General features: G+C 28.2%; 5 protein-coding genes across 5 annotated transcripts; 3 read left to right on the top strand and 2 right to left on the bottom strand.

Moving 5' to 3' along the window:
- Window positions 1–135: 135 nt before the first annotated feature.
- On the bottom strand, window positions 136–5,601 carry LOC140675012 (uncharacterized). The gene is made up of 10 exons (XM_072909000.1): window positions 5,432–5,601; window positions 3,827–5,233; window positions 3,324–3,688; window positions 2,881–3,240; window positions 2,523–2,781; window positions 1,963–2,384; window positions 1,261–1,500; window positions 711–1,186; window positions 495–606; window positions 136–429 (listed from the first exon to the last, which is right to left on the bottom strand). Exons 1-10 carry the CDS (start codon window positions 5,445–5,447, stop codon window positions 274–276), a joined length of 3,813 nt encoding a protein of 1,270 aa, XP_072765101.1. The 5' UTR covers window positions 5,448–5,601; the 3' UTR covers window positions 136–273.
- Window positions 5,602–5,912: 311 nt separating this feature from the next.
- Window positions 5,913–12,352, top strand: LOC140675113 (mediator of RNA polymerase II transcription subunit 15-like). The gene is made up of 12 exons (XM_072909186.1): window positions 5,913–6,127; window positions 6,506–6,593; window positions 6,809–6,860; window positions 7,306–7,500; window positions 9,276–9,535; window positions 9,650–9,808; window positions 9,921–10,036; window positions 10,113–10,204; window positions 10,283–10,444; window positions 10,825–11,110; window positions 11,293–11,395; window positions 11,695–12,352. The coding sequence occupies exons 1-12, from the start codon at window positions 6,069–6,071 to the stop codon at window positions 12,025–12,027; spliced, it is 1,905 nt and encodes a 634-aa protein (XP_072765287.1). The 5' UTR covers window positions 5,913–6,068; the 3' UTR covers window positions 12,028–12,352.
- Window positions 7,710–9,269, top strand: LOC140675115 (uncharacterized). Its single transcript, XM_072909188.1, has one exon. The coding sequence runs from the start codon at window positions 8,067–8,069 to the stop codon at window positions 8,940–8,942; it is 876 nt and encodes a 291-aa protein (XP_072765289.1). The 5' UTR covers window positions 7,710–8,066; the 3' UTR covers window positions 8,943–9,269.
- An 8-nt stretch (window positions 12,353–12,360) lies between the features above and the next one.
- On the bottom strand, window positions 12,361–15,002 carry Amacr (Alpha-methylacyl-CoA racemase). The gene is made up of 5 exons (XM_072909187.1): window positions 14,185–15,002; window positions 13,847–13,982; window positions 13,530–13,673; window positions 13,084–13,330; window positions 12,361–13,003 (listed from the first exon to the last, which is right to left on the bottom strand). Exons 1-5 carry the CDS (start codon window positions 14,290–14,292, stop codon window positions 12,499–12,501), a joined length of 1,140 nt encoding a protein of 379 aa, XP_072765288.1. The 5' UTR covers window positions 14,293–15,002; the 3' UTR covers window positions 12,361–12,498.
- Window positions 15,003–15,739: 737 nt separating this feature from the next.
- On the top strand, window positions 15,740–18,261 carry LOC140674993 (uncharacterized). The gene is made up of 5 exons (XM_072908961.1): window positions 15,740–16,156; window positions 16,239–16,339; window positions 16,477–16,673; window positions 16,770–17,241; window positions 17,363–18,261. The coding sequence occupies exons 1-5, from the start codon at window positions 16,144–16,146 to the stop codon at window positions 17,546–17,548; spliced, it is 969 nt and encodes a 322-aa protein (XP_072765062.1). The 5' UTR covers window positions 15,740–16,143; the 3' UTR covers window positions 17,549–18,261.
- The last annotated feature ends 387 nt before the right edge of the window (window positions 18,262–18,648 follow it).

Below are 18,648 nucleotides of genomic sequence, written 5' to 3'. Positions count from 1 at the left end.
ATCGTTATTATCTACATATGTAATAATATTGTTTAAATTGTAAGATATAATTCATTGGTGAGATATCTTCTTTAATTTTTTTTACAAAAATATATATTTTTTAGTCACGTGTGTGTGTGTGTGTGTGTGTGTGTGTGTGTGTGTGTGTGTGTGTGTGTGTATGTGTGTGGAGGAGGTAGATTAAGTATAAAAATAAATTTATAGTCATATCTGTTTTTGTATTTAATTAAATTTTCAAGAAAAGTATCAAATTACTCTCCTAGAGAAGAACACTTAAACCTTGCCAGAGTATTTATAAAACTTATTAAATGTATTTAATTGTACTTTGAAGACTTCCTGCAACGATGTTGGCAATGTGCGAGATAAAAAGGCAATTCCATGCTGATCACAAATACTAATTAATTGACACAAAGAATTATACAAAGCCATCTGCAACATAGAAATATGTAACAAAAATAATCCAATAAGATAATAATTACATGTAAAGACATTACCTTAATATAAGATGGTATAGAGTCTTTTACACACAATTGTAAGAAATCAGCTATCACATAGGGACTTAGTCGAGTCATATCTTTTTTCAATTTTATCAATAAACCTGTAAGTCTATCGAAAAAATGTCTATTACTTTTTTTTCAACATTAATAAATAAATTATATATCAATATCTGATGGGTAAAAATCTTTTCGAAAGAATCAATTTAAACTTACTTTTCGATATTGAGCGCGAAACATCTAAACCGGTGCTCGTCAAATTTATCGGTCACGCTTTTCGATGCATCGACAATGATATTTACTACATTTCTATACAACAATAATAAATTGGGTAATCTGTCTGTTATCACATTTGTTCTGACTTTCATTAGTGTTTCACAGATGGCGAGCACATTATCGCATGACGATATTTTTACTTTGACGAGCGATTTTAAACTGATCAGTACGATAAGATCAATCGTAGTATTAGGAATAAGTAAGTGCTTGATACTGATTATATCATGAGATAAACACAATATGCTTGACCAACATTTGTCAGGAATATCCAACAAGAGTACCATATCAAATAAATTGTTGATTGCATCCAAACGTGCCTTATTACGCTTGACTCTCATGTCTGTCTTCATTATGCCACTCCAAATGACAAACAAATTCGTCCATGCTGCTTCATCTGCTTGTGACAAGCCATCAATCTATAAGGAAAAAAAATTATAAAATATAAATAGATCTTATTAATATTAATATATGTATTAATGTGAGAATTTACCGTCTTAGTATACAGTAATCTTAAAAATTCGTAAAATTCTTTTGAGTCAGGAGATGCCAATAATAATGCTTCGAGTAAATTCTTGCAAGGATGCTTCAGTACTATAAACCATAAATTTTTTATGATTTTATCTTGGATATCAAACATTTTACGATGTCGTAAAACAATAATAGCCAATTTTACACTTTGTTGCAACAATGCATCATCACTTGTGTTATTTGAATTTTCTGTTATCCGTTTCTGTAAAAAAAAGTTTGTTTATTAAAAACATTGAAGTAATATATATATAAGAAAATAAGAGCCAAGGCGCGATTATGAGTGCACAAATTTAGTTGCAATACAAATTATTCACAAAATATACATTAATGACAAAAGTTTTCGGACCATTTTTAGTGAAAAGTAAATTAATATTAAAAAAAGGCATAAATGTGAATATTAATTATTATATATTAATTATGTTCTCATCAGATTTTGGTGAGATGCTTGCTAACATTTTATAATTTTTTACAGTTCTCTCATTGGCATATGTAATATATTTCATTATTATATTTTATAATTAATATAAAATAATTAATATATATGTGAATATGTGACTTTACTAACTACTAGCTACTAAGTTATTATCATACTGAGCCTATTACTTTTATTATTTTATTTATTATATAAAAGGAAGAACAATATAATTTCTTCTATAATACTTACTGTGAATATATTATCGAGAGTTAATTCAGTTAATTTTTTCAAAGTATCATCAATAACTTTTCCGGTTGATACTGTTATTCTTAACACTGCTGTCAAACATTTTATATCAGAAGCATTGTTTAATTTTTCAGGTAATATTTTTAAAATAGCTTTGCCTAATCTTTTCTCTGCCTTTTTGAATATGATTTTTTGTTCAGTATCTAGTTTTGGTTTGACCACATCAATGCATTCCAAAAGACTGTACATAGTTTCCTTGCATTCAGCACAACTTTTTATGAGACTCTTGAAAGTGGTGTATGTTTTCACATTGCGAAGAGAATATTCGCAAGTTTTCAAAAATGCTTTATTTTGCGATAACTGTTTTATCAACATTGTTGGTTCTATATATTGAAATATGTCGATTCCGATTTTTTCTAGTAAATCTGCAAAATCAGTAATGTTTTTATTATGTATTCTAAAGTAAATTTTTATTCGAAACTTCCGCATGTAAATAAGTAATTAAAAAAAGTAATTTAAAAAATTAAGAAACATACATATAAGTTTTAAAGAAATAAAATTACCTGAAAAGATCATGTTGCATAATGTTAATATTTCACTTTTTTCACATTCTCTGCTAATAGAGTATATAACTAGGAATATTAACATTCTTGTATTAGAATTAAAATATATCATCGGTAAATGGAGTAATATTTCCAAATGTAATTTTATTTTAGAGGACGTTGCATTTGTCATTTGCACCCATGGTTCTTGTAATATCACTTCTTTTATAATTTGCAAAACGTCCAGCATAATAATTTCTTTGTTCTCCATCAACAATTCCTACAGTTTTAATTAATTAGAATATAATTAATGAGAAAATTTTGACAGAGATATAATTTCGATTTAGACTTAACTAAAAATTGAAAATATATTACTTACATCAATATTATTTACTATTACATTGTGTTCTATAATGGATTTTGTACATCCTGATGACAAACAGTGTCCAATTTGAACGAGAATATGACTTAAGAGACACATTACAAAGCGTCTATTTTCTTGAAGACAATCATTATTTAATAAATGAAGCCATTCATGAAAATTCTTTTCACTTGATGTTATATCATTCAACAATAAACATGTCACTTTGGAAATCTCTTTGTCACTTAAAAATGAAAGTATATCTGAGTTATATTTCAAGATAGAACTCCAAGCATATTCAAGACCACCTATTAAACCATTAAGTTTAATAGATTCATTTGATGTATTTAATCTTATTCGATGTAAAATAAGTTTATTCTGAAATTGACAGATATAAGTTTTGCTGAAATATTAAGAATTAAATATTGTATGATGAGTTTTCACAATATTTCTATAGGTACCATAATATTTTTGCAATTGTCTTCTCCAAAATTAGTTATTCTTTGAATTAATTGTTGCCAAGGGTCATCCAGAATTGGAAATAGTAGTTTCTTTGTATCAGCACCTTTTGGTATGTAATATCTTAACATGGCCTGCATTTCACTCAATGATTGCACTGCACTTAATAATAGTAAGATAACATTCTTATCATGACTTAAACACAATGCTTTATTTATCAACAATGATAAAGCATTTCCCAATTTGTCTAAATTATTAACGAATTTTTCATGAGTGGACAGTGTTCTAGTATATTCAAAAATCTGTGTACCTTCAAAAAGTACAACAAGCAATTCTACTGTTGCTTGTAATATCAATATATTTTTACCTGCAATATTAATACATTTCTATCTTTTATATTTAAAAAAGCGAAATATAAATTATATTCTAATATTATTTCTAGTGACATTTCGTTACGTTACTAAATTAAAAATATATATAGTACAAAATATAAACAAATTCTTACGTGAAGTATTGCATTCTAACAATTCTACACAATCTACATTTAAATAATGTATTAACGTTCTTAAAGTTGCAATCGTTTGTGAACTGGAAAAGTTGCTAATTATTTCTTTCAATTTCATTTTAAATTCGTGCGGAAAAAATGACATGTTTGTTTTGTACACTTTCCTCGTTGTCAAATGCTGCTTGAGTGACATTAACAATTGTGAAAATAACTTTTGTTCATGTCTCAATTTCATACTGGAGTGCAAAATAGCGATTAATAAGTTTGTGTATTCAATTGTTTGTTCTTTCATCAATATCTTATTTAAGATATCTGGAATATTTCTCTCTATTAAAAGTGGATTGATATACGAAATTTGTGTAAGTATATTATAATGTATGCACATAATGTCGTTGTATGTTAAGATGTCACTTATAATTTTCTGAAAATACTCGAATAGTGTGACATTTTCTATAGTATTATCAAAGTCAAATGTTACATCATTTAGTAGTTTGAGAAAAGAATTCAAGATTTCCCATTTATATTTCCCAGATGAGTTAATCAGATTTCTGAAAAATGCATCTAATAAAGCAGTATCCGATTTGTAAGTACCTATCACAGCACGGAAAATAAACTGATATGTAAGAAAATTACTCTGAAAATTTAATGTTTCCACATTTTCAGATAATGTGCAAAATAAGTCTGAGAACATTGCTTGGATATTTTCTGCAGTTTGCTTATTTCGCATCAATTTGGTTTCTCTGAGCAACAGCTGCTGAATACATTTATATGCCATTGCACCAAGTTTGTTTGTATTATCTGTATATCTGTGATCAATTAAATTGCACATAGAATATAAAATATCATGTATAAAGATTGATCTTAATTCGTTTTTTATAGTTATCAATTGTTTATATATTTGCATTAAACTTTCAATAATGCTTATTATAGCATGATTTTCTGCAGGCGATAATTTACATGGCTTGAGTAATTGGCCATATTCTTCTTGTATTTCATTGTGACAGCTAGAATGCTCTGATACATTATTAAATAAGATTTTGATTAAGAAACCTAGATTCTTTGGTTTGTTTGCAAAATATTGTCGCATACTATTATTGGCAAATATTAAGCTGCAGCACTCAAGAACTTCTTCGTATACATCCATCATATTACTATTTAATGTTTGCATAAGCATATCGACCAAACATTGTTTCACATTGTTTCGCTTAATATCAATGTGGGCAGATTTTAAGCAATTATTCAAACTTCTCCAAACATGTCGATTTGTGACACAAATTTTACACAGCCACTCCAGAAGCAATTCTTCTTTGCGAATAAGTGGCAGATCCATAGTAGAAAATGTAGTTTCTGCTAATTTTAATCGTTTCGGCAAAGGTTCATCATCTGAATTTAAACGTTTTAATAATGCTGCAAAATTAATTATAAAAAATTATTATAAAAAGCTATTAATACATATAAATTGTATTATTATAAAAAAATAATAAAAATTTATTATAAATATAAATATTAAATATTGCTATAAAAATTATTATAATTAAATTACAGTAGATTTTAGGTTATTATGAAACGTGTATCATACATGGAACTTAAGAATTATTCACATACCTTTTGACAATGCCATTTTGATAATTTACACGATTTTTTTATTTATCTTACGATGTTCGTCGTATTTTTATTAATATAAATATTTAAAATATATCGAATTATGAGAAAATTATAAGGAAATAAATCATTTCCACATCGAACAGACAAGTGTTTTAAATCGCAATAGAGATATTTATCGTTAATCGAATATTATCGAATATTCGATATTTGTCCAATATCGTTTTAAAAATATTGAATAATATAAAATTATGAATAAAATATCGTCCAGACAGTTTTAACATATTCAAATTTTGATGAGTATTTGAAATTGTAAGAAAAACAATATATATATAGATAATAAAATAATATACATGTGTTTTACCATCAGATGATAACACAGAATTATTTTGCTCCATCTATATGTATGAACGGCAATCATTCCTATATAACGATTTGACAGTCGATAGCTACAGAACTATTAGAGCTTTCAAAGAGTAAATCTTTGAGCGCTTCAGTATTCAGTACAGTCCAGTCACATCTCACATCAAGAATAAAAAATATCTATAAGTCGTATATTTGTGCAACCACGTATAGGTTACTGCGAATATTCAGATTCACAAGTTTGATTTATTTAAATTGTTAAATATTGGAATTAACCATGGCCACGGATGATTCATGGAAAACCCAAAGCTTTCGGCAGAGCGTAATTGCAAAAATGTAAGTCAATTCGCATCTGTTACATTTTACAAGATAAAAACATTACCTATAATATTTGAAGATAAGGTGTTATTAATCAAAGAGAGTGACACCTTGAAATTTTTACATATTTTTTTATTTACAGTTTATTATATTTATACACGTACTTGAAATATTTTATATACATTTTATTTATACGTAAAACAATATATATTAGTTAGCTTTATATCAAAGTTAAGTATAACAGTTTTGTTTCTATCCTTTCTGTTTTTTACCTTTAATTTTTCTAATAATTGTGTTTCATTTTTTTTCTCTTTTATTTGAATAACATGTACTACTGTTAAAAAAAACTATTTAATTGTTTGTTTGATATATAATTCTAAACATTTTTATTGACAGAGATGAAGCTATACAGATGTCTGGAATGCCTACAACAAAAAATAGCATCGAAATGGAAAATCATGTCTTCCAAAAGGCAAAATCTAAGGTTTGTCTAAAATTGCTACTTGAAAAATCTTGAGCATATATAATATTCTTCGCTTTAGTAATATTAGTTTAAAATAATTTCTTGTTAGTAAGATTGTTATAGCAATTAATATTTTAAAAGTCTGTCATTTATGATTAATCTATGTTAGATTATCTACTGCTTTTCAGTAAAGTTTTTATTATTGTCTTCTAATGTGTTTCTTTTTTTTTTTGTAGGAGGAATACTTGGGCTTTGTCGCGAGATTAATTCTTCATGTCAGAGAAATGAGTAATCTTTTTAAATTATATATTAATTTTTTATTTTATGATAATATGTGTAAGATTTATCATAAGAGTGATGAGACTGATTTTAAAGTTATGTATTAACATACATATTGGATATTTAATATATATAAATTTCTTCAAGAGAGAGAGAGAGAACTTTGAAATATATTAAAGTCTTTAAATAATATACAATCTATTAAATAATATATGAAAAAGTAAGATGCATTTGTCAGTTATAATTAAAAAATATGTTGCTCATTGTTTATTAATTTATACTGTGAACTGTGTTGTCAATATTTTTATATATTATTTTGTGATACAAAATTTCAAGTTTTACATTAAATTACAGTATTGATATCCAGTGTTGCGTTATATTAACATTTTAAAACTCAGTTTCATTATTTGCAATTATTTTGTACTAATTCAGTAAAATTCGACTTTTTCTATAGATTCCAAAAAAGGCGCAACTGGTAATGCACCAGGTAATGCTGGTACTAACAATCAAGGCATGCCGGATCCAATCGGCGCTTTACAGACGTTGGCGCGTCAAGGAACAGGAAATAATCAAATGATGGGTATGGGAGCTCCAGGGCCTAATCATCAGGGGATAATTCCACAACCACCTGCAAACACTGCAACTAATCGTAAGTAATTAACATATTTATAATTAAAAAACTGTGTCAGAATAATTTGATATCAGAACATTCGAAGTGTATAAATCACTGATATATTTTTGCTTTATTTTATCAATATATATTAATTTTTTTTCATATTGAGACAAAAAATTTATCCATTGATATCACGAAGACAGTATAACATAATATAGTTGATAGATAATTTACTATAAACATAGTAAATAAAGTTTGCTTCACATATTATAATATATTAAATTATATTATTTTTTTTAAATTTCTTACATTAATTACTCTATATAAACAAATTTCTATATCTGTATGAATAAATATAATAATAATTGATAATTTTTGATTGAAAGAGAATGAATCTTGAGGTGAAATGTAAGTTTTTCTGTGCTTTAGCTATTATAGTAAATATTATGATAATCTTGACCTTGAAGAGGTTGTAAATTGAAACGTATTTTGAAGCGTCATTAGTCGAGAACAGCTAAATAATATACATTAAGTAGTTACGAAATATCGAAGAAACATCGTGTTTAAAGAAGAAACGCATTATACAGAAGTAACTTCAACAAATGGAGCGATTAGATAATCTATATTACGCACAATACGCGAATGAACAATACGCGAGTGATGAATCTGCCTACGATTTAGATAATGGACAAATAAATAGTCGTGATGATGAATCTAAATATATGCAGCAGAGAAATAAGGAGGAATCATTATATGAAGATTGGTTAATACAACGACATGACTTAGAAGAAAGATATCAAAAGAGAATGAAAGATGTATTAATACGAACGAGCGAGAGTTTTGTAAAGTACATAAGCAAGTACAAAGGAAACAGAGAAGTACTTGGTGCAGAGATTTTTACATTTAAGATAACACTCGTATATTGTAGATTTCGACGTAAATGGTACTTCAGTTCAGGCTACTCTTTTGTACCAGAAGTGATTGATTTCAAAGGCAAACTTGAATCCGGCACTTATCACCCTATCTCTGAAAATATATTGGCTATAATTGATGAAATGCAACGATCGATAAATGCTTATATGAAGCGCTTTGCCACTGTACATCAGTTCATATACAATGCAAGAAGAAGTTACAAGGATATGCAATTTTGCATTAATTCTAGTTCTATTGAAAAAATAGAATTAATATTTACAGAGAATGCATGGCCAAATGGTCTGCGAAAGTTAAACATTAGAGACAAGATTGTGGTAAAATTAAAATTAAATAAAGATATTGAAGTTTGCAAAATCACCTGCGAGTATAAACACACTCGATCATGGATTGATATAAAAAATAAGAATAATAATTTAAAAAAGATAATAAAAGAATTAAAGTTAAAGTTGGAAAATTTTTATAATTTTCCATTAGAGATGGCATTTAAAAGATTTATGGAAAACGAAAATTATATAGAACCAGAAAACTCAGAGAGCACAAATTAAATAATTATTATAGATTTAACTATGTGTGTTCGTTTGGAAATTTTTATAAAATTATCTCTATATTCACATTATTATATTTTCTATGTTTATTTTACATATAATTTAATGAATAGAAAAATGATTTATATATTAAATTGATACACAATTATTGAATACAACTTATACTTTCTGATTTATAGTACATTCTTGAAAGATTATTCATATTTTGTTTTACTATATATAATATTATTATATTTTTAAGTTTTTTTTGAAATATATATGAATTTGAGAGAATACGAAAATATGCCTCTAAATGATAAATAGTATTCGAGATTTTGCATATTTTCTTGTTAGTTTTGCAAAGTTTAAATCAACGACCTGGTCAACCAATGAATATGCCTGGCATGCAGAATAAAATGCCAGGTATGGGTATGATGCCATCGCAAACTGGTGGTCCGATGAGTCACATGGGTCCAATTCAAACTATGCAAAACAATCCTATGTTGACTCAAATGAACCAAATGGGACAAGGAAACATTCCTCAACAAATGAATCAAATGGTACCTGCACAGATGGGTCAACTATCCACTGGACAGATGCAACAAAATATGCAGGTATATCATCCACATAAGTATCATTTACTTATTCTAGTACATCTAAGTAATTATATCTATATATAAAAAAAAGTTTAGAAAAAAATAAATCATTTATGCTTGTTTTTGTAACAGTCCCAAATGCAGAATCAACTACCGAGTCAAATGAATAACCAAATCGCGGGTCCAATAGGCAATATACAAACGAGCATGCCGCAACAAATGAATCAAATTGGTCCTACACAATTGGGTCCTGGGCAGATGCAGCAGCAGTTGAATCATATTCAAAGAAAAGTACCGTGCATGCTTATTTTTTTATTGTTATTAATATTAGTGATATCATTAATGATAGTTCCTTAATTCATCATTGATAATATCCTAATATTATCGTTTTTATTTTTATCAGCCAAACGAAATGATGAATACCGGATTCCCTGGTCCACGTAATGTTACGCCTACTCAATTCTTAAGGCAAAGCCCATCTCCTTCGGCTCCAAGTCCAGCTGGTTTAGCACCATCAAGGTAATTTTAATGTATATAATTTTTAACAAATATAGAGACAGTATATCTCATAACAAGATGAAAAATATTTTCATAGCAATCAAATGGTAGCCTCGCCTGCTCTAGTGCCATCACCAAGTCCTCAGCATGCCATCATGACAGGACCATCGCGTTCTGTAAATTCCGTAGGTAAGTTCAAGTAATTTATGAAAATAATCATAGGAGAATATTGTATATTAGAAAGTAAACCATAATACATTAAACTAGGTATGGCACCATCTCCCAGCAGTTCGTTAAATACTCCCGGAGGTGTAGGTGCTACACCCAGTCCTCAACAAGAGGATCAAGCTTACAGAGATAAAGTCAGACAATTGAGTAAATATATTGAGCCATTACGAAGAATGATTGCCAAGATGAGCAGCGAAGGAAGTAAGAATATATGCACATGCACATACATGTTAAAAATTATTTTATCTGTGATAATTTTATTAACTCATATTGCATTTGTAATTATTTAGTATGTTTTAATTTTTACAGAGCAAACTTTTTTATTTTTAAATAAAACTGTTTATTTTGTTCGTTTATTTTTAAAAGTTTAATTTCTCAGAATTATGTATGTACATATACTTTTAACATTACAAAAACACAAGATAATAGAATTATTTTTGTAGATGAAATATTTAACAAAGAAAGAATCAATATTTGAGAAATTAACATTTGTTATTGAACATGTTTATGTTCTTCTCCAATAATTTATATATAAACAGTATTAATATTTATATTTATACTGTGTCTACTGTTTGCTGCAGATGTCGATAAACTTAGCAAGATGAAGAAGCTTTTGGAGATTTTATCAAATCCGAGTAAACGTATGCCACTAGATACATTGCTGAAATGCGAAGTCGTTTTAGAAAAATTGGACTTTAAAAGGGGAGATGGTAGTGTAGGGCCACCGGTAACGACATTGAAAGAACATCAAATCTTCAGTCCGTTATTAGAGGCTGTAAACACACATCTTCAAAGTCCAGTAATCAATCACACGTTGCAACGTACCTTTGGACCATGTCTAGATGCCTTATTTGGACCTGAGATAAAGTAAGTACGTTATAGTTGTATGCGTACGTGTGTATATGGATGAACACATAAATATGCAGATATATAGGCTTTTCTTTATCATCCATTTATATTCATTTGTATATACAAATAACATTTTACTAATAATAAGTTTATGATCTGAATGTAAATGTACATATATTTCATTTTATATGTAAAACTAGAAATTTGCCACCACCACTGAAGAAGCAAAAGGTAGAAGAAACACCTAGTGAAATACCAGATGTATTACAAGGAGAGATAGCTAGATTAGATCAGCGATTTAAGGTATATAATAACTTTGCCTTTAGTTCATTTTCGACAGACTATTATTTAAATCATGCATTATTATTAAAAGTTTAGTATTTATGACGAATATGCCTATATTGTCCATTGGATTTTTTATTTATAAATATAAATATAAATGTTCTAATCTTTTTATAGATATAATTCACATAGATTAAAAATATATCACGTGCTCTATCAAATTATACACATAGAATTTTATCCCGAATTACTATACACGAAAATTAAATAAAAATTTATACAACATAATTATTACTAATAAAATAATTTTTTCATTTCAGGTTAGTCTAGATCCTGCGCAACAAAATGGATCCAAATGCATACAACTGATATGTTGGCTCGATGATCGTCATCTTCCATGTGTACCTCCGATCTCGGTCACGGTCCCAGCGGATTACCCTTCAACACCACCTCGCTGTGTTATGGCGCCGCATGAATATGAGGCAACAGCATTCCTATGCGCTGTACAAAAAGCTCTGAATGCTCGTGTTGCAAAACTGCCACGTCGTTTCTCGCTCTCTCAGCTGTTGGATACGTGGGAGATGAGCGTGCGGCAAGCTAGCGCACCGAGGGAAACATCTGTTACTGCCAGTACAATACTGATGGGTTTTTAGTATATTTGTATATATTAAGATTTTTATATATTTATTGTACACTTCAGTTTAGTATAACTGCTCCAATTAATTATAGCAAATTGTTTTTTATGTTATGATGAATAGTTTGACAAGATCTTGCAATATTCTTGGCAATTCTATGGTATATTCTCTGTAGAATTTATAGCCAATAGGCTATACTGAGGTGTATGTAAAAAACTTAAATGTTAAATGTAATCTTATATGGTTTATTTGTGCATAATCAATTATTTTTCTCTTTATTTTATATCCAACAATCGTCGATATATACAAAGATAAAAAAATAAAAATTCTTTTTCGTATACTATATATTCTTTTTTGTATTTCTCTCCCATTTTATTTAATTATTGTGTGTTCACATATATATATATAGTTTATATGTATACAAAATATTCATTATAAATATTCATTATATATACGCATATAGAACGTTCATTATGAATAATTTCCATATTAAATTTTCGATGTTTGATGTGCCTGATAAGCAATCCCGTTTGATAATAAATTGTCAATTTCTTTAGATTGAAATTTCAATTCAGTTAAAATTTCTATAGTGTCTTCACCAGGTTCTGGGTTTCTACAAATTCTTCTAGAACTACCGGGTGTGCGAGACAAGCGAGGAGCAGGATTTGGAATTATGTCATCTCCCACAATTGTGAACGATTGTCTCTGCTTATTGTGATTATGTGACACAGTATCTTTCAAGCTTAGCATTGGTGTAACACATGCATCAGTACCATCAAATATAGCACACCATTCTGCTTGAGTCTTTTTTTTGAAAATTTCTGTAATTTTACGACGATTCTCGTCGAAATTTTCAAATTGCGGTACTTCCTCACTCGACAAACCAAGTTTTTCCACGAAAATTTCGTAAAACTGTGGTTCGAGTGCTCCAACACACATATAAAGCTTGTCTTTTGTCTCGTATGTATCGTAGAAATGTGAACCTGTATCGAGTCTGTTAAAAAGATACTTTTAGGAATATCTTTCAAAAATTAAAAATCAAGAGCATGTTATATATCCCAAGGAAGCACTTACATATTTTTGCCACGTGCATTTCCCCATATACCAGGCAGTTTTTGGGATCTAAATAGCCAAGAGCCTAAATATGCTGATCCCTCTACCATTGTTGCATCTATTACCTGTCCAAGATTGCTTTTAGTTCGCTCATACAGTGCCAAAATTATCCCAAAGGCACACGTTAAACCACCACCACCAAAGTCAGCAGCTAGATTAACAGGTGGTGTAGGTTTCTCGTTATATCGGCCAAATAAAGATAACAGTCCTATTAACAATTTTTTATCTTATTCTCACAAAATAAGTAACAAAGTTCTAATGTAAACGAATATGTTATAATGATAACAAATAAAGTATAATCTTTATATAGAAGTAAAGATACACTTATATGAATATAAAAGCACAGTGTATCTATACTATTTCATAAATAATTCTATAATGAATTATATATTGTAACATTATATTACCAGATAAACCTAAATAATTAATATCATGACCAGCCATATCCGCATACAAGCCATCCTGACCATATCCAGTTAATCTAGCATATATCAACTTCTTATTTGTTGCCATAAGTTCATTTGGTCCAATCTTTAATTTTTCCATAACACCTACATTATATATATTATATATATTTTTGTACAAATGAAAAGATTTTTTCTTTATTATTGTATATAAATTAATTGTACATACATTTAAATTAAAAAATTAAATGTTATTTCTAATTAAAATTACAAATTATTTGTTAATAACAGATTTTATTTCAAAGATTAAAATTGCTTACCTCTTCTATATGTATCAATAATAACGTCACTTTGGTCACTTAATTTTTTGAAAATATTGACTCCTTTTTCAGATTTTAAATTTAATGCTATTGATCTCTTTCCATGGCCCAGATAATCTAACGCTGGAGCTCCAATCTGTATAGTAAAAAAAAATTAAGATATAAATGATTCTAGAATAAAAAATTCTTATAACTTAATTTTATTTTATTCAATATATATGAAATAATAATATAATTAATTCTTTTTTACATATTTATTCATATTTTAATATAAACTGCACACATGTATGTTGTATTTTAATAGAATCCTAAAATAAAATATGTTTCTTTCTAGTTACCTTGTCTATTCTGATAACAGATGCTCCAAAATCTGCTAAGATCATTCCACAAAAGGGTCCTGGAGCAAGTCCAGCTAATTCCACAACTTTTATCCCCTTTAGAGCCATGCTGTTTCTTAATATACTAATAAAATCTCCATTTTATAAGAAAACAGTTAACATTTATAAGATTTTTATTGCTTGTGGACTATACTCTTCTTCTGATATGATATATATATATATGTGCTTGCACTTTTTACGCATTAATTATTAGTAGACATATTAATGTTGTTATATAATGTGATGAATTATATTTTTGAAAGTCATTTAAAAGGTCTAATTAACATGATAATAGCTTGGTCATGATAATCATTATCAAAAAAATTTACAAGTACAATAATCTTATGTTATATTCTTAAATTTATTATGAATGTTTAACAGTAATCAGAAAAGAGAGACACATATATTGTAATGTAATACAAAAACTTGAGGATATAAAGAATAAAACAATGATATATTATCGATTTAATGGAACTCTTCTATTTTTAATCTTCCACTATAATGAATCAGTTCTTCTTCTTTAGATTTATGTAGTTGGTCCCTAAAAAATATAATCCGGCCATAAACTGAAGAAAATGAATCAGTTGTTTAGCTGTCTACTAGAAATTCTACTACATTGTCCATGTCAATTCTACTGATTCTACTACAAGTCCTATAATCAGAGAATCGCCAATCTCTGCGTTTGAATGTAATATAAACTATAGATTTTTTAATACTGGCAGTTTACTAGCAGTTTACTGGCAGTGAAATTCGAACGCAGAGAATGTCGAACAGAATTAGATTAGCCATTAATGAGTCACGTGGTTTATCTGTCATTGCGTACTCACATCAAGCAAGAGCAAGCGTGCTCCGTGTTGAGCAGTACTAGATTAGGAGAGACTAGATTAGGTGAAGTTAAAAATATAAGATCTTGTTTTATGTAATACATGTAATATGTAATATTATTATATTATTATAAGTTTGTTTTTTTTTTCAACGTTAGGATTAACTTTAACTTTGGTTTAAACTTCCCGGTTATACTTCGTCACCAAAATATATATAGGTACAAGATGGTAGACAAAAGTCGTGGTGGGGGTCAGTTCAACTACTACATTGTTTATGATCCATGTGCACGGAGAAAGCGGATATAATCCAAAGCGATTCATTTCCGTTTTGTGGATATGCCATTAGAACTTATTATTGGAATAATAATTGTGAGAGTAGATACAAAAATAGCAAAAGAAATCGATTCTAGAATAGCAGAATCCTATTTTATCCTACAACTTGTGTATCTGCAAATAAAAAGTCTGTTCGTGTTGTTTACACTTGGTGGTAATTAGATTTCTGTGATTTCTCTCTCTCTCTCTCTCTCTTTAACGTCCGAATATATATTTATCTCGTTTTCGTGCAGAAATTTCTGGGCATTGTAAGCAAGACGAACAAACTTATTACTTACCTATCATATTATTACGTTTTTCATGGGATAGATTGATTTTTCTGTACATGTACATTATTGCAAGTTTAAATTGTTGAACGTCAGATGACTCCGTATTTGGCGCCCTTTTTTTTTGACGTTGAGGAACATCTGAGCTACTGATATGTCCGACACTTGGCGTTCTTGAATGACATCATGCTTCATCTAGCGTTTGATTGATTTATTATTTATATTATTAGAAAGTTTTATGTGTGTGGGTTTTTTTTCTCTTCTCTACGTGATTTGAGCTTCTTTAGCTCTCTGTCATTTTATATAGTGCGTAGTGTTTATTCTACCATTTTTTACCATTAATGGATCATAGTGTTATCGGAGATACCGGCTAATTGCATAAAAGAGTTTGATGAAAAGATCAGTGATATTTTTGTGTGGTTTTAATTAATAACAGCTGATCGTTTATTAAATCTACGTACTACCATATCGTCATCTTCCATCGTACTTTTCCGATAATGGCTAATCATGGTATATTCGAAAGATAAAATTTAATTATATAAATGTATACACTATCTGATAAGCAAGGTTATGTTTGATCCAATTATTTTAGAGGAAGATAAAAGTGAAGGTTCCGCTGAAATGGAGGCCGAAAATGAAAGAGAAGAATCTGAAGAGCCTGACAAGATATTAATTATAGATCCTAATAGCGAAGTTTGTAACTTTTACTATTTTTTATTTTTCTAAGCATTCTTTTCTAATAAATTTTTTCCAAAAAAATTTTTACATATATTGTTTTTATGTTATAAACATTTACTTAACAAAAGATTATTCTTACTAATGTGTTTCAGGAACTAGATTTTAACCATTCAAGATTAACCAAACTGGAAAATCTAGAGCCACTAACACAAATACGCAGATTATGCTTTACTTGGAATCTTATAAAGAAAATAGAAAATCTTGATACGCTTACTACTTTGGTGGAATTAGAATTAAGAGATAATCAAATTATGAGCATAGAAAATCTGGACGCTCTTGTGAACTTGGAGTATGTTGATTTTAATATATTAAACACATACTTTTAATAACTTAACGTTTGTACATGTTTGTATGTTTTTAATAATATTATTTATATGGATTTCAGACTTTTGGACTTATCATTTAATCGCATTAAGAAGATAAAAGGATTAGACAATTTATTAAATCTACAAAAGTTGTTTTTATCATCTAATAAGATTTTACATATCGAGAACGTTTCGCATTTGGCAAATCTCACAACACTGGAATTAGGTGATAACAAAATACGGGAAATTGAGAATCTGGAAAGCCTTCCAAAGCTGACTAATTTATTTCTTGGTAAAAACAAAATTACCAAAATCCAAAATCTAGAAAGTTTGGAAAACCTCACATTATTAAGTCTACAAAGTAATCGGATTACAAAGATTGAGAATATTGAAGAATTAAAGAAATTGGATCAATTGTATTTATCTGAAAATGGTATAACATGCATAGAAGGCATAGAAAATTGTCCAGGATTAACAACATTGGACCTAGCTAACAATCAAATCAAAAAAATTCAAAATGTGAATCATCTTGAAAATCTTGAAGAATTGTGGGTAAGTTATGCAAAAATATATATTATACAATTATTATTATAATATACATATATATATATATATATATATATATATATATATATATATTACAATTAAAATTTATTACATTCAATATTTACAGATGAATAATAATGAAATTGAAGACTGGAATACATTGGAGAATTTAGGAGCGAACAAAAAATTACAGACTGTATATTTGGAGCATAATCCTATTGCAAAGGATCCAAATTACAGAAGAAAAATTATGTTATTACTACCATGGCTGGAACAGTTGGATGCAACTCTTTGTAAGAGGAAAACAGGCTAACAGTGGAAAGAATAACAATAAGTAATATAAAAATACAGCAGAAAGTACGACAAACAAAATAGCATAAATTTATGTTTACGAAGGATACATGCGATGGAATTCAAACCGCATTGTTGTTACCTTCTTTTATAATTCCCAATATATGTCTTCGTAAAGATTTTGCCATTTAAAACTAATGCTAATGCTTATATATTGAAAACATGCTTGATGTTAGATCATTATGGAATTATTCAATATTGAAGTTTATTTATATAATTTACTTTTAAAATCTTTCGTTTTTATTGAAAGGACAATATTTGAAAAATAGTCTATAGTCCTTATGCTATCATAATATCAAAAAATTCTATTCCAAATAGATCCTAATATATATATATTTTTCTTAATTTATATTACTACATTTTTGTTAAAATCTTATTTTGCATGTACTTATGTTTTTTATTATCATAAGAAAATCTAATACATATTGACTTTTTTAAGTATAGTATTTCAGTTTTCTCCAAAAGATCATAATTTTTTCATTATTTAAAATTTGATAATCAAATTTTTATGATTATATATTTTTAATAAGATATATTTTGTAGCAATATAAGGCAGCTCTGTAATTGCCACATCGTCGATCCATCTCTTGCGAAAATGATTTTATTGTTATAATGTATAATAATCGTATAAAATATTCTAAGCTTACACAAATAAATTATTGTTAAATGTCTCAATTATATATGTCATTAAAATTGACTTCAAACTATGATTGCGCATTTTAGAGGAATGACATAATGGAAGATTAATTATATTTTGAAAAAGTTTCCTCGTAAAAACCAATTTTATTTCGTCATCTGTGTGACTCATTCATTATTAGAGAGCAGTACGCATACAGTAAAAAAATATTAGAAATAGAAATTAAATATTAAATTTTAATTTTAATTATTAGTCATAAAAGAGAGAGAAAGCAATTTTCTTCTCGAAAGTAGAGCTTTCATTGGATATCGCATCCAGTCGGAGAGGACGTTTTGGAACGTAAATTTACATGAGTGCTTTCCATTTAATGACACACGTCTCATTCTATCTGTTGTCACTGGTTGTTGAAAAAGATATCGTGTCGT

Source organism: Anoplolepis gracilipes, chromosome 17 (genome assembly GCF_047496725.1).
Source record: "Anoplolepis gracilipes chromosome 17, ASM4749672v1, whole genome shotgun sequence".
NCBI classification, from domain to species: Eukaryota; Metazoa; Arthropoda; class Insecta; order Hymenoptera; family Formicidae; genus Anoplolepis; species Anoplolepis gracilipes.
This window is presented reverse-complemented; position numbering and strand designations above follow the sequence as displayed.

What these genes read in the sequence shown, in the direction of transcription:
- LOC140675115 (XM_072909188.1), top strand. Translation starts at nt 8,067, where the DNA reads ATGGAGCGATTAGATAATCTATATTACGCACAATACGCGAATGAACAA.
- Amacr (XM_072909187.1), bottom strand. Translation starts at nt 14,292, where the DNA reads ATGGCTCTAAAGGGGATAAAAGTTGTGGAATTAGCTGGACTTGCTCCA. An exon ending in CTGTTATCAGAATAGACAAG is followed by an intron (nt 13,983 to 14,184) that starts GTAACTAGAAAG and finishes TTTACTATACAG; the next exon opens with ATTGGAGCTCCAGCGTTAGA. An exon ending in TAATTATTTAGGTTTATCTG is followed by an intron (nt 13,331 to 13,529) that starts GTAATATAATGT and finishes AATTGTTAATAG; the next exon opens with GACTGTTATCTTTATTTGGC.
- LOC140674993 (XM_072908961.1), top strand. An exon ending in TTATAGATCCTAATAGCGAA is followed by an intron (nt 16,340 to 16,476) that starts GTTTGTAACTTT and finishes AATGTGTTTCAG; the next exon opens with GAACTAGATTTTAACCATTC. An exon ending in AAAATCTTGAAGAATTGTGG is followed by an intron (nt 17,242 to 17,362) that starts GTAAGTTATGCA and finishes CAATATTTACAG; the next exon opens with ATGAATAATAATGAAATTGA.
- LOC140675012 (XM_072909000.1), bottom strand. An exon ending in GTTAGAATGCAATACTTCAC is followed by an intron (nt 3,689 to 3,826) that starts GTAAGAATTTGT and finishes TTAATATTGCAG; the next exon opens with GTAAAAATATATTGATATTA. An exon ending in CTCTCGATAATATATTCACA is followed by an intron (nt 1,501 to 1,962) that starts GTAAGTATTATA and finishes TTTTTTTTACAG; the next exon opens with AAACGGATAACAGAAAATTC.
- LOC140675113 (XM_072909186.1), top strand. Translation starts at nt 6,069, where the DNA reads ATGGCCACGGATGATTCATGGAAAACCCAAAGCTTTCGGCAGAGCGTA. An exon ending in TCCAAAAGGCAAAATCTAAG is followed by an intron (nt 6,594 to 6,808) that starts GTTTGTCTAAAA and finishes TTTTTTTTGTAG; the next exon opens with GAGGAATACTTGGGCTTTGT. An exon ending in GCGTTCTGTAAATTCCGTAG is followed by an intron (nt 10,205 to 10,282) that starts GTAAGTTCAAGT and finishes ACATTAAACTAG; the next exon opens with GTATGGCACCATCTCCCAGC.